The sequence below is a fragment of the Nuphar pumila genome, chromosome 11, assembly GCF_984573655.1.
Source record: "Nuphar pumila chromosome 11, dmNupPumi1.hap1.1, whole genome shotgun sequence".
In the NCBI taxonomy this organism is placed as follows: Eukaryota; Viridiplantae; Streptophyta; class Magnoliopsida; order Nymphaeales; family Nymphaeaceae; genus Nuphar; species Nuphar pumila.
Genome location: NC_143259.1, coordinates 14,161,462 through 14,179,822, shown reverse-complemented (window position 1 = coordinate 14,179,822; position 18,361 = coordinate 14,161,462). Strand labels below are relative to the sequence as shown.

Below are 18,361 nucleotides of genomic sequence, written 5' to 3'. Positions count from 1 at the left end.
TTTCTTTTACTTTATTATATTGAGGCCAGCAAAATTTTAGTCAGTAGTTCTCCTTTGCTTGCAGCAATGTGGTAAAAATCTTGCTGATGGTACACATGTACAGGTTGTTTATTCCAAAAAAAAATAGAGACTATTTTCGAAAAAAAAATCAATTATACCAAGTTATATTATAGAAAAGGTTGATGAAAGTCGTTCCGAGCCCCACTTTGTGGCCCAAGAATGGTTCATGCCATCATATGTTTTTTGTTTTCTTGAAGGAAAGAAAACTTATATTAAAAAAAGCAAAATCTAAATTAATACAAGCTCTAATGATTCTCACTCATCCCATTGGGAAAGAGCTAACAAGGGAGATTACAATTTTAGATTAAGTATGTCGTGAGGGCCTTCTCATTCGACACTAGTCATATTACTTGGAGTTCACATTTAGCATTTTAATTTGTCCTTTCAGCCTACGCACTTTTTTAGCGCTCTTGAGAATTAACTTGATAAGGGGCATGCAAGAAGCGGTTGTGCAACTAGCATCCCAAAGTGTCTGTGCAAAGGTTTGGAGAGTCCCCTTAATCGATGATCTGAAGATCATGTTTGTAGGTAATGAAGCAAGATCAGGGCCAAAATGGAATTGAAGTATTGGGAAGAGATGGATGAGAGGCCAATAAAGAAGTGGGGGGGGGGGGGGGGGGGGCAGACACAGTGATTGTGGGCATGTAAGTGATTTGATGGATAGGGACGCTTGAGAAGGGTGTGCCATTAGCAGAAGCATGCAGGGTTTGGTTGGTTGGTGTCTGATTGGGATTAATAGACGCCTTGATAACCACCAGTGCCAACCAAGGGGATCGATGCACCCACCAAAACAAGACTCTGAAGTGAAATCTTTCCACCTCGTGGAGGTTCCACAACAATACTCATACGGGATGCAATCTCTAAATGCATATGCTGAAATCCCAACCAACGCCTCATTTATGGCATCATATGTTAGCTGTGCTTATGCTATTTTCATGAATCAAATGACAGCTACCATCCAAGAACTATCTTCCTCCCCCATCCAGCTTGCCGTCATCTTCATCTCACTTCTTACTGTTCTCAGACAGAACACTCAACCTTTTGATATTGATCGTAGGATGATGTGTCCAACTGCAGGCAATTGTTCATATTCTAATTTAATGCACGCACGATGCAACGATCTGCCTCAAATATTAAGGCTGGTAAATGAGCTGAACGTAACGATATAAAATAATTCTAGAACGTTTTATTACTGCTTCACAAGCTTGTACTAGCCCAGCCGAGAACCTACAGTTCATTATGAGCTTATAAGCTCAATCACCCAATATGCAATGGCCCTTTATACATCTATATGCATCCTGGTTGCTCGTGAATTAAATTTTGGGAATGGTGCATGCCAATCATGGTAACACCAAGCACAGCAACATGGAGATATGAATCGTTGAGCTGGCATCCTATGCTCAAAGAGTTTTGTGCACAAAGAAGGAACCTCCCGGCCCCACCACCTAATGATTTTACTTGCGTGGTTAGGTGATCGGGCTCTAGTATTTTACAAAGTACTCGGGCAATACAAAACGCAGAAAAAATGCTACCTCATGAAGTGATTTTCTGTGTAAAATACAAAATCATAGAAAATCCCTTTCCCATAACGATTTTTTGTGTCAACCACAAAACACACACACAAAAAAAAAAAAACTCTATATGCACTGCGATTTTGTGTCTTTGTGTGGTTCATGTATTTTGTTAAGTACTCGGGCCCTGGATCTGCTCCGGTCGATGAGAACATGCTACAACCATAAGCATTCGAAGAACTCATGTTGAAAATCAGATAGAAACGAAACACCCATGGGTTAATATTTGGTGTTAAAGACACAGAAATTTTGTTTTGAAAGGCAAGCTGGGGTTAGGCAGACCCCCTACCAGATAACTCTTAAGTCCCAATGCGGCAGAGGGATTCTAACCTGGGCCTTCAGACTGGCACAGGACCCTGCTTACCACATCGGTGAATTATATGAAACTATTGAGCTGAAAATGGTTCAAGCTTTATCCATTCTGACCACATGGATATGTCCAGGATGGTTTGTTTGCTAAGGATCAAGCCTTAAATCATGTTAAAAATTTTGTGCATAAAAAATTAGATTACGTGTTGCAATCATACTATTTAAAACTTATTTTTCACTAAATAATACTCACCTCCATAGGATTTAATCTATAAAAGAAATCTAAGACCTATGATTTTCAACTCAATTGTTGCATATAATTCGGTGCCTTCCATACCACTAAATATATTAACTTACAAGGTCAAAGCAAGCAATATTTTCTCAGCCGTTCATTTTGTAAACCTTAGATGCCGTTCATCTAAGGCATCAACGGCTCTGATAAAAAATGTAAGACCCATTTAGTAGGCGGAGAATCCATTCATGGTATTTGGGATGCCGTTCATTTCATGGATGAACGGCATCACTCAGTGCTTGCTCTGACCTGATACGCACTCATTAACCCACGACTATCACCCTTTTTTATAAAACAAAAACTAAGAACGCCCCTCGAAAAGAGAGGGGAATCTGTTGAACTTCAATCGGCAGAGAAGAGCTGGTCATGAAAATAAAGAAAAGACAAAAAAATGTAAAAGAAAAGAAGAACCTGGTTTCTACTTCTTCGTGGGTATACAGGCAGCGGGCGAGAGAGAAGAGAAGTAGCAAAAAAAAGAACAAATCACGATCACGTCCACGAGTTATCGAAGGCGGCGGAGGTGATGGCCCTGGCGAACTCCGGGAAGCTGATCCGGCCGTCTCCGTCGGTGTCGGCCTCCTTGATCATGCCGGTGAGCTCCTCCACGGTGAGGGCGTGGCCGAGGTGGGCCATGGAGTGGGCGAGCTCGGCGGCGGTGATGAAGCCGTTGCCGTCGCGGTCGAAGAGGCGGAAGAGGGAGCGGAGTTGCTCCTCTGTGTAGGGAGACTTGGTGGCGAGGAGCTCCGGGGAGACGAGGGCGACGAACTCTGAGAACTCCACGAGGCCGTTGCTGTTGGTGTCCGCCCTCTGGATGAGGGCGTCGAGCTGCTCCTCGCTCGGCTTGAGCCCGAGCGACCGCAGCAGCGAACCGAGCTCGAGCTGCGTCAGGCTGCCGTCTTTGTTCCGGTCGAACGACCGGAATATCTCCCGGAGCTCCGCCAGTTGCTCGTCGTCCAGCTTCAGCGGCTCCTCCTTGGTCATCGATCCCCGATCTCCACCCTTGTCTAACGGACGAGCCCCCAGTTTCTTGGATTAGGGTTTCTTCTCGTCGGAATCCCCTCAATCTCGCTCTTTCCCGGACGGTCCTTCGCCGGATTTCTAAGGTTTCTTGCACTGGGCGCCCGATCCTTTTACTTCAAGCCTTGTTTGGAGAATTTCCTAAGATTTGCTCTATGGATCGTTCTCTACCTATTGATCTCGAGCTTGCGATGATCCCTCTCTCGATCTCTGATCACTCCTTAACCGAAAAAGGGTGGGAGGAATTAGTCTTTTCCTTTTCGCTCGTTCTGATTGAGCGACGCTTCTCTTATTTTCCGATCGAATTCCCTTCTGAGCAACCGATACTTCTTCCCGATTGCGCCTCTCACTTTTCGTACTTCCTCTCTATACTTCGCATCAATTTCTCCCTTTTTTCTGACGTATCTTCTTCCTTGAACTAACAATCCTCTCTCGCTTTCACGATCTGGACGGTTGAATCCTTTCGCCTCCGGTCTTGAGAAGATAGCTTCCTCCCGTGATCTGAAAAAAACGGCGGTCAGGTTGCCTCCAACTGCCGCCTCACTCCCCCAATCAATCTCTTCTTTCTCACTACTCACTTTTCTCCGTCATCTCTGCTCCTCCTTGTTTTCGTCTCCTTCCCGTGGGGATTTCGGTGGATAAGACTCTCCCCCCGTAACTCCGTCGTTCCACGGAGATCCTTCGGACTCGGATCTCTCTCTCTCTCTGAGACGCGTCTTTGGGTTTGTGATTAGGTTTTTCTCTGGATGGTGGTGGCATTTCCAGAGAGAGAGAGAGAGAGGGCGGGCGATCCGGGAGGAACTGGGACGCGGACGGATGAACACGTCACTTCCTTCCACAACGACTCCGTCAACTTCCAATTGTTTTGGGGCCCTTAATTTATTATTCGGGGGATCCACATCACTTGGAAAGTAGAACACCTCGGTGTGTCTGATTTCGGGTCTGGCCTTTGGCTGACTTTGGGTTAGGGGTGTCAATGGGTCGGGTTGACCCGAACCCAACCCGTACCAAACCCTGTAGGATCAGGGTAGGACTGTCAATGGGTCGGATCAAGGTTGACCAGGACCCACACATATAACTAATAATCAGGTTCGGGTTTTGTCAGGTCACATAAATAGAAACCCAAACTCGAACCCATGTCATTTTAGAAATTTATTTTTATTAAAAATACATATTAAATACTTAGGTTAGGTCGGGTACGCGGTAAAAATCATGACCCAAATCTGGCCGGCATATTGCTTGGTTTGGGTTTGGGTCGGCCCGAATACTATTCAGGTTAGCACTTTTTATGCTCATACCAGGAAGTCAGTTTGGGTTGGGTCCTGCCAGATACAAACTAGACCTGTTGATAAAACTAGGTCAAGGTTTGATGATAAACACGGAGGTCAGATTAAAATCCGGGTCAGACTCAAAAGAGTTCGATTAATATATGGAGTCGAGTATCATTTGTGAATTTCATACTAAACTCGAGTTTGATTCGAATTTCAACTAAGATTCATAATTTTTCAATAAAAAAGGATAAAATATATTATTTTGACAAGTATGATTTGGGTCTGATTCATGTAATCCTTACAAGATTCAGGTATGGTTTTTCTTATAGTGGGTCTGATTGAACTCGAGTCTAACCTGATACCAACATCTCAAATCAGATATGGGTTTGGTCTCATTTGGGGTTTGAGTCAAACCCAACTCGCCTTACTGTTGGAGAAAGAGATATTATGGTTCACACCATAGTTTAAAATGCGCCGGGTCAGTCCAGTGAGTCAGTTGACTCAGCGTGAATCACTCGATCAATGGGTCAAAAAATTGGTTCAACTCGGTTTTTATAAAACTCGGGGCCGAGTCATGGGCAAGTCCGAAGAGTCATGCATATATATTAATATACATATATAATATACTTTATATATATATATATAATCTAATATAAATATTATATATATAAATATAATTATATATATATATTAATAAAATTATACATTAAATTTATTATAAAAAGATCATATAATATATATTATATATAATATATTGATAAAATATTATAAAATATAAAGTTAACATGACCCGAACGAGTTACGAGTTGACTCAGCCCAGACACTAATCACTCAAGGATGAGCCATGAGTCACTGGGTTTTAAACCCAGTGTTCACACGTCACATATCCACTTTTTGTGACGTTACAATCATATGATTTTTTTATATATATAATATTAGAAACCATGTGATTTTAAATTGGCTTTTCCACTAGATAAACTACTCAAGTGTTCTGGGCTTTAGATAGTAAGTAACATTTTACCCTCTTTAACTCAATGTTGTCAGTATTAGTATCGGCCCTGAATCGTTTGGCCACCGATTCAGCTGTATGGTCGATACCGATACTCAAGTGAATCGTTTTGTATTAGCCAATAATAATAAAAAATTATTATATGCCAACCATAACATGACATGTGTTATAATCATTAAAATAATATTAAATTTTAATTTCTAGTATTTTTACATTCATTAAAAAATAGCCAATTCAACAACAACCTAAACATTTTGTGCTTTACAATACTCAGATTGAAGCAAGTTATATGTCCCCCCTGGAACACGCAGGTGCGTGTTCTCGGGTCTGAATGAGTGCCACATATGTAATCACGTGGGGCTCATTTCTTCGTGTGTGTCGGCATCACTTAGCATCGGAGTCTGGTGCGTTTGCAAAGACTTAAGTACCCTTCCTGCTATTACCGTCATAAAACGATATTTTGAGGAAATGACAAAAACGTCCTTCTGCCAAAAAGGGTTAAAATCATCATCGTTTTCACCCTAAGGAGTAAACTACTCTGCTTTAACAGGAGCTCCTCGCAATATGTCACCTTAAACGTTTTGGATCACCCTTTGATGATGCACCATCTGTTGTAACAGGAGCTTCGATTGACGATGCACCATTTGTTGTCGTCTGCTGTCGCTGGAGCACCCTTTGTCGTTTTATGTTGCCATCGGAGCACTCTTTGTCGTCGTCTGCTACCGTCGGAGCACCCTTTGTCGTCATCACCATTCATTATCGTCGGAGCACCCTTTGTCGTTGTCTGTTCGTGAAAAATTGTTGAACTACCAGAAAAAACAACATTATGTCTATTGTTCATCATGATACCAGGGTGCAAGCGAAGAACTGAGTAGACAAAGAATAATGATTTACAACAAAGATAATGGTGGCAACGTCAAACTGAGTAAAGTAACAATTTATAATAGAAATCAGATAAGAGAATAGCGATTTACAATAGAAATCAGATAAGCGAGTAGCGATTTACAATATAAATCAAATAAGAGAGTAGCGATTTACAGTAGAAATCAATTCAGAGAGTAACGATTTTCAATAAAAATCAGATAAGAGAGTAGCGTTTTACAGTAGAAATTAGATAAAAAAGTAGCGATTTACAATAGAAATCAAATCAGAGAGTAGCGATTCACAGTAAAAATCAGATAAGAGAGTAGCAATTTACAATAAAAATCAAATCAGAGAGTAGCGATTTACAGTAGAAATCATATCAGAGAGTAACGATTTACAATAAAAATCAAATTAGAAAGTAGCGATTTACAGTACAAATCAGATTTCTACTGTAAATCGCTGCTCTTTAATCTGATTTCTATTGTAAATCGCTACTCTCTGATTTGATTTCTACTTTAAATCGTTACTCTTTTATCTTATTTCTACTATAAATCGCTACTCCCTTATTTGATTTTCACTGTAAATCGCTACTCTCTTATCTGATTTTTATTGTAAATCGTTACTCTCTTATTTGATTTCCATTGTAAATTGCTACTCTTTTATCTGATTTTTACTGTAAATCGCTACTTTCTGATCTAATTTCTACTGTAAATCGTTACTCTCTTATCTAATTTCTACTGTAAATCGTCACTCTTTAATTTGATTTCTACTGTAAATCGCTACTCTCTGATTTGATTTCTACTGTAAATTGCTCTTTTCAACAGAGAGAATACACTCATAGATAAATCTTATTGCTCTTTTCAACAGTTACAAGAGAGAAAGAAAAGAAAGAATTTATACAAGGCAAGGGCGATAACCCTAAACCTAAACAAGTTGGGTCTGATCAATAAGAAACCAAGTCTCAAACATAAGCCAAAAAAAATTCTTCCGGGGGGCGCTGCCCTCCCACAACCCCGCGTAGGAGGAACCCCCGGACCCCCCTTTCTGTAAGAGAAAAAACTATGAATTAGGCTCCACAACTCATCAGGCAGGAACGAGAAGGCGGCCATGTGTTGTAACACAAGCTAAAAACAGAGGCGAAACATGCAAATCTATTTACGGGGTGTGGGAGGACATTTTCATCCAATGCATATCTATCTTACGGGAGGATATTTCTGTCAAAAGCATATCTACCTTTTTTATATGTTATTTTATTATAAAGTCATCGTGGACAACATTGGCATATGAATTATTATGGGTTCCAAGATATTCCTCCGTACACACAAAAACACGCGAATTTGTGTTGCGGGGAAAACACACATGACCCTCTCTACTAAGATGGATTAAGCAATCCAGGAAATCGGCTAAGCCAAAGATATGATAAGAAATAAAGAGAATAGCAGTAGCACCTAGGGCTCCCATCAATGAAATACTTCCTAATCCACGACTGTGATGCACATGCTAGCACGCCAATCTAATCAGTGTTAGCGGCACAGTTATGTCGAGCACGTTGCTATGTTCAACCAAGATTTGGACCATCGTGAGACAGTGCCAACTTTCCCCTCCATGTAAACACAAACATATGCACAATCGATCATGCAATAAATATTACACTTATACACTTATGATAAGGTTGAATTTTAACAAACTCCTAATCCTTAATTTGCAACTCGTGATTCCACAAATTACTCTTCCTAATCTCTTCTTTTGTAGAACAACTACTACATTCACACCCCGGACATCAAGATGAAGGACAGTCACATGGCGATCAATCTCTATTTTGTATCGTTTTGATCTTAATTTCATAACTCCTCAGTCGTTCACACGAAACTTTAGGCTAGTACAACAACAACAAACGCCACAATCACACTAGGTACAGAACAATACACCAAGATCCAACCTTTACGCCATAATCTAATTCGATTCCCCATAATTTGCAACAAAACTTACAAGCCATGATCAAATCATCCCCCAAATTCCACAAAGAAGTCTAGCCCTCATCTCAACGCTAATATTCCAAGATTTAAGATCATCCACACATATATCCAACAAATTCAATATTGAAACTTTCAATTTCAACAACAATATGTTGGATCGAGATAGAAGGAGTCAACAGACTGATTGAGATAGCTTTGATGTTTATGGCCTTCTTTAAGAGAGTTTTTTCTCACTTCGATGTGTATTTGGTGAATAAGCACTCTCATCTATTTATAATAAAAGAGAGAGTTATCTGCTGGAAGGTTTACCTTCCCTTGGGTTGTTGTTTACCCCAGCAAGGTTGTTACGCAGTTTCACTTAGAGCTTATCCAGAACGAAGAGCTTCATTCTGGATAAGGCTCTCAACCTGGATGGTTTCACTTGTTAGAGTGAGAGTGGGTCCACATCTCTCTTTAACGGGTGAGTTCCTCCGTGAAACATGGCTACGACAATCTCTAATGGATCAACATTTTCTACTTGGTCATATGAAACAAAAACCGGATGCAGGATTTATCCTCCCATTATTGGAGTATTTTTCTTGCATCAACATTCCTAGAATGAGTTATATTTTCAATTTCTTATCCAGACATATGTCTTTGTTAGACATATCTTAATCTCATACAGGATACATGTTTTGAGAACAGTTCCTCTGATATGCTCTTTATTAAAGGATTAGCAATCATATCAATTGTAGGTAAATAGTTGACTTTGATTTCATTCATTTCAATTATATCATGAATATAATGATACTTTACCATTATATGTTTACTTTTTGAATTATTAGCTACACTCTTCATAAGAGAGATGGCAGTCTGGTTATCACAATCAATCTGGACTGGCACGTTGATTATTTCTTCCTTCAAATCATTAATGAAGCAGCTTATCTAAACAATAAACGTTGCAGCTGCATTACATGCAATATATTCAACTTCCTGATTATACTGAGCTACGCAACCTTATTTTTTGCAAGACCAGGAAATTGCTCCTCCTCCCAAGAGGAAAACATATCCAAAGGTGGATTTACTATAATCTCTACAGCCTGCAAAGTTAGCATAAGAATATCCAGTTAATTCTAAAGAATCAGCTTGAAAACATACTTTCAAGTTTATTGTCTCTTTTAAATATCAAAATATTATTTTTACTCCTTGTCAGTATAGCCAACCAGGATTACTCTGGTAGGGACTAACGAGGCCAATAGCGAAGCTGATATTAAGGCTTGTACATAGCATAACATATATCATGCTTTCAACAGCTTGAGTACAAGGGACATTTAATCTTTCTTGTCCATCACTTGGACTATCATTCTTACTCAACTTGACACCTTTTATCATAGGTTTTCTAACAAGCTTACAATCACTCATTTTAAATTTCTTGAATATATGATTCAGATGCCTTTCTTTACTCAGGCTTAATAGTCTAAAATTTTTATTTCGAGTGATTTTAATTCCAAGAACATAGGATGTTTCTCACATGTCTTTCATTTCGAACTGAAAATTTAACCATGACTTGGTTTTGATAATCATATCATTATCGTTTTTAGTCAGAAGAATGCCATCCACGTATAGTGAGAGAATGACAAATTTACTCTCACTTTTTCATACGTAAACACCACAGCCAAATTTATGTGCCACAAAGCCTAATAATGTGATAGCCTTAAAAAATTATAAGTATCACTGACATGGTAATTGTTTGAGTCCGTATAGGGATTTTTTAACCTATATACTTTATCTTTTTTGTCTTTAATTACGTACCCTTTAGGTTGTACCATAAATATTATTTTAATTAGCTTACCATTAAGAAAAGTAGTTTTAACATCCATTTGATGTAGATCTAAGCCGTAGTGAGCTACAATAGCAAGAATTATCCTTATCGAGCTAAATTTTGTAATAGGTGAATATGTGTCAACATAATCTAATCCTTCTTTTTAAGAAAAACCCTTAGCCACTAGTTTTGCTTTAAATTTGTTAATGCAACCATCAAACTTGAATTTTTTCTTTAATATTCATTTACATACAATGGCTTTCTTTTTCTTAGGTAACTCAGTCAATTTCTAGACCTGTTTTTTCTCAATGGACTCAATTTCTTTGTCCATAGTTTTTACTTAGTCTGTTGACTAACGTGAGCTTATTGCATCATCATATAACAGGTTATCTATCATGTCATCTATGTCTAAAGTATAACAAAGTTCCTCCAATAGGTAGATGTAATAGTCATCTAAGTAAGACAGAGGAGCTCTAAACCTTTTATGTCTAACCAGAGACTGTTAAAAATGAGAGGATGAAGAGATTTTAGAAGGTTCGTCGTTACTTATAGGTTCTTGCATGTCATCAGAATCATACTGCAGATCAAGATGATCATCTCCATTTATTTCTGGAATGACTTCTTCCATGTTTTGATTTTTGGTGTTCCCTTCTTTTGAAATTAAAAATAAGAAGGGCTGACCTCTTTTGTCGTTGTGTCCCTTTGATGCTGAGTTCAATTGTCGACTGTTGATGGCGCTGCGGAGGAGCCTTTGTTTGCAACAATCAGGCTCTGATATCATTGTTGGATCGAGATAGGAGTCGACTGACTTATCAATATAGCTTTGATGTTTACGGCCTTTTTCAAAGGGGTTTTTTCTCACTTCGATGTGTATTTGATGAGTAAGCCCTATCTTCTATTTATAGTAGAAGAGAAAATTATTTATTGGAAGGTTTACCTTCCCTTGGGTAGCCATTTACCTGAGCAAGGTTGTTACGCAGTTTCACTTAGAGCTTATCAAGAATGAAGAGCTTCATTCTGAATAAAGCCCTCAACCTGAGCAGTTTTACCCGTTAAAAAGAGTGGGCCCACATTTCTTTTTAACGGGTGCGATCCTCCGTAAAACATGCTCACGACAATCTCTAATAGATCAATAGAATAACTATTAAAATTACTTAAAGAAAAGCAAAAAAACAACATAAAATTATCACAGATTCGAAGAGAAACCACTCACCGACATTGAGCCTGAGCTTTCCTACTCCCTTGATATCAAAGAGAGAGAGAGAGAGAGAGAGAGAGAGAGTTAACAAAGGGTTGGAAATTGAAACCCTAAAATAGGAAATGGAAGAGATGAGAAGGGTCTTCTGTGGGGCCCGTTTGAAGGGTAGAGATTAAGAGGATTTTCCCATTTGTTTAATCTTTTTTTAACTCTATTAACCTAATTAATTAAACAATACCGATGATGGTTGGTTTAACCGGACCAATAAAAAAAATAACCAAAATACCCTTGAACACGATGCTTATGCAAGAAGCAAATGCAATTGCAGTCCTCACGCTGAGTTACTGTTTCTCGAGGCTTAATGACAGAAAACAACTCTAGTCTTTTTATAAAATTCCAATGCACTTTTCTGACGACTACGAGTGCGTATGGAGTAGGCAATGCAGTCGACACGTTTCATGCTTTTCATCTTACGATGATAACAAAAACAACCCTTGCCTTTTATCTAAATTACGTTTTTCTTTTTTGGTTTTGGTATTATTTATGTACATACGCCATACATTAGTCTACTTAATTAAGGGACAAGCATTTGGTACCGTCGTGGGTAAGGAACCCCTTAGTTAGAACTTATAAGAAAATGTTGTTACGACCAAATTTGATCTCATGGATGTGTTCAACATCAAAATATTAGAAGTGAACCCTTGGATCATAGCTTTTTCAGGTAAGGATATGTTTTTTTTGAAGTTTGAAAATTTGGTGCATTATAATGTACGTCTAAAATCTAAGTGAGAAAAACATGATTCAAAGGTCAGTTTTTACAATGTAGATCACATCTAAAACAACAACAAAAATTAAAAACATTTCACTGTTTCTCTAGGAAGTTTCTTACCCACAAGTAGGGGTGCCAATGCGCCTGCTTTTACCCGGACCCGACCTGAACCAAACCCTAGAGGGGCTGGGTATGGTGATAAATAATAGGACTCGATTTAGACCTGGGTCCGGACCCGAAGGTCCGATTAATACATGGACCCAGGTATAGTTTATGAAATTTTATACCAGACCCGAGTTTTGATTATGACCCATAATTTTTTAATGTAAAAATGATAAAAATTATTATTTTACGGGGTCTGATTCTTGTAGTTCTGATTGAATCTGGGTATGGTTTCGCTTATAGTAGACCCGATTAGACATGGGTCCAAACCCGATACCATACCCAAAAAACTAATCCAAGTCTGGTTCCACCTGGGTCCGAACCAAACCTGAGCCATTGACACCCCTACCTGACCCTAACAGATCCAGTACAGGTCGAAACAGGGTAGGATGCAAACTGATCAAATGTGGATCGTGGTAGGATTCAGTATGACTCACTTTTTTAAGAAACAAGTGTTAATCCAAATCCATATTCAAGCTAGACCTGATTGAGAGGGTGAATTGAGATGAATGAGGCCATAATTAAGTTTTCTTTTCAACGTGACTATATTTTGAAAGCATTATGTGATTTTAACTTCTAAAATCTAAACTGATTTTGAAGATTTTAACTTGGGTTATATATTTAATACAGTTGATTTAAGTACAATTTGGTTAGAATCTCACTATGCAATTGGTTTTGGCTCAATCTAATCTTATAGATGTGTTAGGCTTGATCAATGCAATGGAAAATGACCATTGAGTTATGCTTAAAACATGTTTCTTCAAGGTAAAAAAAAAAACAGTGCATTTATAACCATTGATTTTTGCATCACAAAAAAAAAAAACTGTACACAATTAGGATTTTGGTTCCCACTAATAATCGCATGTAGATCACATCCATGAGATCATTTGGACTAAAACAAAAATGAGTTTGCTAAGTCATTTTTATATATAATCAACTTTAACAGTTTTCACTATTATGAGGTAACAGATAAACCATCACAGGTAGAACTGGTAAAACGAGCCGAGCTTGAGTTGTTTGGGCTCCACTCGTTACTACTAGACCTTGCTCGTTCTCGGCTCATGAGCTGGGAAACTTTACAAGCTGATCACAAGTTGTCTCGTTTTCGCAACATTTTTTAAGTGTTTTAAAGCATGTTCGTGCTCGGCTCATTTACCTAAATGAGTCGGCTTGGAGCCAGCTCGCTGAGCTCATTTTTTTTAACTAAGAGGCTCATCTTGTTTTGCAGCCCTACTAATAGGTATTCAAACACTGTGTTTCTGATTCATATAAGATGTATATTCATAATTAAATATAGTAATATAACTAAAGTAATAAATTTCTCATAGATTTGAACGTGTTTTGTGAGGGGACTAAGTAGAGTGTGTCAGCTGTTAAGGCTTTTTGTAGTGTCTAAGTAATTAATCTGTGAGCCTTATAATACAAAACCAAGTCTGGAGCCAATCTTTGGGTCATAATTAGGGGCGTCAACGGGCCTGGTTTATACCCAGACCCAACCCGAACCAAACCCTATATGGTCCGGGTATGGTGATAAGTATGAAGACCCGAAGGTCCGATTAATACATGGACCCGAGTATAGTTTGTGAAATTTTATACCAGACCCGAACCCAACCTGAGTTTCGATTAAGATCCATACTTTTTTAATGTAAAAATGATAAAGAATATGGTTTTATCAGGTATGGTCTGGGTTTGGTTCATGTAGTTCTTATCGGGTCCGAGTATGATTTTTCTTATAGTAGACTTGATTAAACTTGGGTCTAGACTCGCTACCATACCTGAAAATCCTAACCAAGTTTGGTTTTACCTAGGTCGAAACCAAACCCGAGTTTTCCTTTTCAAGATTGTCCCACCTCACATTGCCTCTCAGTGAATCTACATGTCACCTTTGTAAGTGTCATGCTTGGCCAACTTATAAATACAAGTTGAATTCTTAGACACCGTGCCGTCGCCCCTTTCGATTGCTTGCTCAGTGTTTTGTTGTGCTGCTTGTGTTGCTTATAGATTGTTCGTATCGCTCACCTTTGTGGCTTCGCGTGTGGTTGTCCCTTCTGGGTTATTGCTTGCCCACGAGCCTTTAATTTCATTAGGCCTCACAAGTGCTGAGAGCACCGTCCGCTCTTATGCGGTGGCTTTCGATAGTTGCATTACATGCGTCACTTATATTCTTCGATGTCTTGTCTTGAAGCATCGCCTTGCGTTGCTCCCGGGTTGCTCCAGTGTGTTGCTTTCGCCCTGGAGGCTTGCCTAGTCCACATCCTAAGCACCACACAGTCCTCAGCAAAAAAGACATGACAATTGACACCCTTAGTAGTCATAATACTTTGATTTGGGGAGATCTACATGAGGCAACCACTTCTTTTGAGCTCAAAGGGCTTCGCACAGCCTAGCTAGTTAAGTTGTTTTAAGACATTCAAGCTGAAGGATGTCAAGAGATCAATACTTATGGTGCATGTCCATGCAGCAAATTCCATTCATCAAACTCTTGACATGCTTCAACTTAACAGCTTATGCGAACCCACCTAGCAAGGTGTGCATAACTCGCATATGTGACTGGCAAATAGTTGGATATGGCTATGAGCAAGCCAGGATCAGGTGCCATGGCTGCCCTCCATCTGCTGCTGACAGTCTGTCAGTTGTGGGGCCCAAAAGAAGTCAGGTGCAGAGGCATACTCAAAGTGTGCCATGTGATGGCACCTGATTCTGGCTCGCTCTGAACAGTGTTTAGATTCTTAAACAGATATATCCCATGCTTATAAGATGTTCAACAAAAGGAATTAGATGAATATCCATGGATAGTGTTTAGCTTGCACAAATGAAGATAACAAAACAGGACAATTTTTTTTTATAGGCAAATTCAGACTAGTCCGACCCCAACCAGTTCTACAATAACACCTTTGGGATTTGAGTTCGGATCAGGTGCAATATGACTGCACAAAAATTTGTGTATTAAGCACCCCCATCACCCTCCATGCATCAGGTCTTGGGTCCCACACCTGACAGGCCCTGTCCCCAAGATCTGTGATCAGGTGCTTAATGCACAAATATTTGTGCAATCATATTGCACCTATTCTTTTCACTTGGGATTTGAACTTCAACCTCTCAACAAGTGGTGATGAGCACTAACTGCTCCTACCCTACAAGCGGAGCCTTTATCGGTAAAATGGCAAGATCCATGGTAGCCTGGAAAACACAAGAAACAGACACTTGGAAACAAGTTTGACCATCCAATGTAACTCCAGTAATTTATTTATGGACATGGGGATCTTTTTATATATATATATATATATATATATATATATATATATATATATATATATTTACACCAGTATGACAAATATCGTGAGATTTATGAAAATCTGGCGATAATATCGCGAGAAATTGACTCAAAGTCTAAAACAACAATTTCTCGCGAGATTTACAAAATATCGCGAGGTTTATAAAAAAAACATAAATACCATGATTTAAATGCGATATTTACGTTTTAAACGGCTATTTATCATGAAAAAACCTGTGTATTTTTATTTTTTAATATTTTTTATTAATATTTTCTTATAAAATTTTTTTATATTTTTTAATTACTTTTTTTATTACCGAGATTTTGCCAAAAAAATGCAAGATTTTATGATTTTTTTTCAATTTCTTGCGAGTTTTTGAAAAATGAGAAATTACCGATAAAAACGTTTGTCACTATGATTTACACCAAGAAACCACCCCCATGTTTAGAGACCTAGTCACTTTAACTCAGTGAGCTTACCCCTTGCTCTTAGAAATTCACCATGCTCCGGCTTGTACAAGGGGGCAATGACATAATGATCCTCGTATTCATGAAAAATCTTTAGGTTGTGTTTGAATGCATCAATTCTCAAATTGGATGGGTTTATTCGCGATATTTCGATTCGAAACCCAAAGATCCACGCCCGACCTTGGATCAAGGAACCATGTTTTTCAGAGTAAAATCTATATCTTAGATCATATTCAAGGATCTTAGCTACGAGGCAATCAAATGTACCCTAAATATAAAACACATCTATTGCCTTGGACACAAGTGTTCAAGACATGTCTTAAAACAAATTACTTAATTTGATAATCTTTTAATTTGATCAAACCTATCTTAAATATATAAGTGAGACACAATGCTTCCATATGCAAATACAAAAGAAATACCCAAATAAAAAAATCAATATATTAAATGGATCTGAATGGACTCTTTTAGATCTGGTTCACTTTGTTTTGCTCCTGCATCATTCTCCTTGTTACCAAGGCAATATGGCAAACATATTGGAATTGGGATTAGTTGGATATGGATGAAGACAACATTTATTGAACTTGGATCTAATTAACCATTTATCCTTTTCAAATGCACATTCCCATGTAAATGGAGTAAAATCTAATCATACCCAGCATAAAAAAACCAACCAGACATGGGTTTCATCTGGGCGGGTCCAGCCCATGGCCTCCCCTTTGAAAAGGGCAGGCCGCCTGCGGCCAAGCCCAAACGGGCTGGACCCGAACCAAGCCGCGTTCTGTTGCTGAGGTGGACCAGACAGTTTCACACTTCTATAATCAAACCAAATCTTGTGCTCAAGACTGACCTATTCTATTATGGATACCAATTGGATACCTGGCATGATATCCAACACATATGAACAAGGATCAAATGGGTAAAAGCTCTGAGCAAATCTGCATACATGTGCACTTTGGTTCAAAGTTCAAACAAATGACCAGCCAAGATCATCAAAATTAGTTGGGTCAGAAGTTGAGTGTCATAGTCAGAGTGATTATGTACAACATTATTTTGAAAATAACTCCTTATAGGGTGTCACTTTAACTCCATTAAGGCTGCAGTTGACTGCCATGATTCATTGGATCCTAAGCTCCAATCCGTGATTTCGAAACTCAGCAGTTGCACTTTCAATAATGTGATTCAAAGTCACAATAATAGGTCACTGTTTCATTTTCTTGCGTTTGCTTCAACATAAACGTTGGGCATGTTTGCAACACCTGTGAATTTGTAATTTTGGCAGGTTTCTTGTGATTCTAAATCACATTTTAGAACTTTCACAAGGACTGCAAACATGCAAAACTGCAACCCGTGAATGTGATTCTCGCCTGTGAATGTTGAACCCTCAAAGCTTTGAAAGCTGTATAAATTTTTCACAAGCATTAATGCTTTGCTGAGAATGTGTTAAAGTAATGACATGACATGACGCATTCATTTTCACACAAGTCAGATTCACAACCTAAAGCAAAAATAAGAAAATTAATGCTTGAGAATGTAAATCACATAAATCACTTTGACAAGGACAAAACTTTTACAGCTACAGTAACCGGTGATCAAAACAAACATGCCCAAAAAAAATGAGGCAAATTTGAACATTCTCACTTTGTGATGCATGAAGAGGTTCCAAAAGTGTCTTAACCAATTCACTCCCCCAACCGTGATAACCACCTAATACAAAAAGTTGTAGGTGTTTTTTTATATGAGCTAGTTTATCATTGTTTAGTTGCAAAGAAACATGATTTCATCTAATTAGTCTATACAAAACTTGATTTTTAAATCATGAAGTTAGTGGATATGAGATTTTTTTCTCTCTCTCTAAACACAAAAAATACCAATGTAGTGCATGGTTTCCAAATAATCTATGAAAATACATTTGCAAGCTCCAATTAAGCAAACACATTTGAAACTGGTTCGAATCGAGATTAAATCACAAGTGTTTGGTAAGTGATAACCAGTTTATCCTCTTAAGTATCTAAACCAGTTTTTAAAAACAGTCGCAAATTTTTTTTCTTTGGTGTTTAGATGGGTTCTTAGATATATCTAAAGGTCAATAATGCCTAATTTTAAGGATAAGAGAGCATTAAACATAGCCTACCTTAGATTAACGTTATTTTACCTGCGTTAAAACGTAAAAAATCCGAAAGATCGTAACTTTTTACCCCTTTTTATTTGGCGCGCGAGTTCAGTGATGGATATTTTTGTAATTTTCTGAAACGGGACCTCTCTCTCTGCCATCCCTTCCTTCTTGGTTAAAGGGTTGTTAGCGTGTGGGTGACAAAGA

At 38.5% G+C, this 18,361-nt stretch overlaps 1 protein-coding gene across 1 annotated transcript; it reads right to left on the bottom strand.

Annotated features, from left to right (window-relative positions):
- Nucleotides 1-2,529: 2,529 nt before the first annotated feature.
- Nucleotides 2,530-4,007, bottom strand: LOC149822060 (putative calcium-binding protein CML11). Its single transcript, XM_089980637.1, has one exon. It carries the CDS (start codon nt 3,211-3,213, stop codon nt 2,722-2,724), a length of 492 nt encoding a protein of 163 aa, XP_089836763.1. The 5' UTR covers nt 3,214-4,007; the 3' UTR covers nt 2,530-2,721.
- Between the last annotated feature and the right edge of the window lie 14,354 nt (nt 4,008-18,361).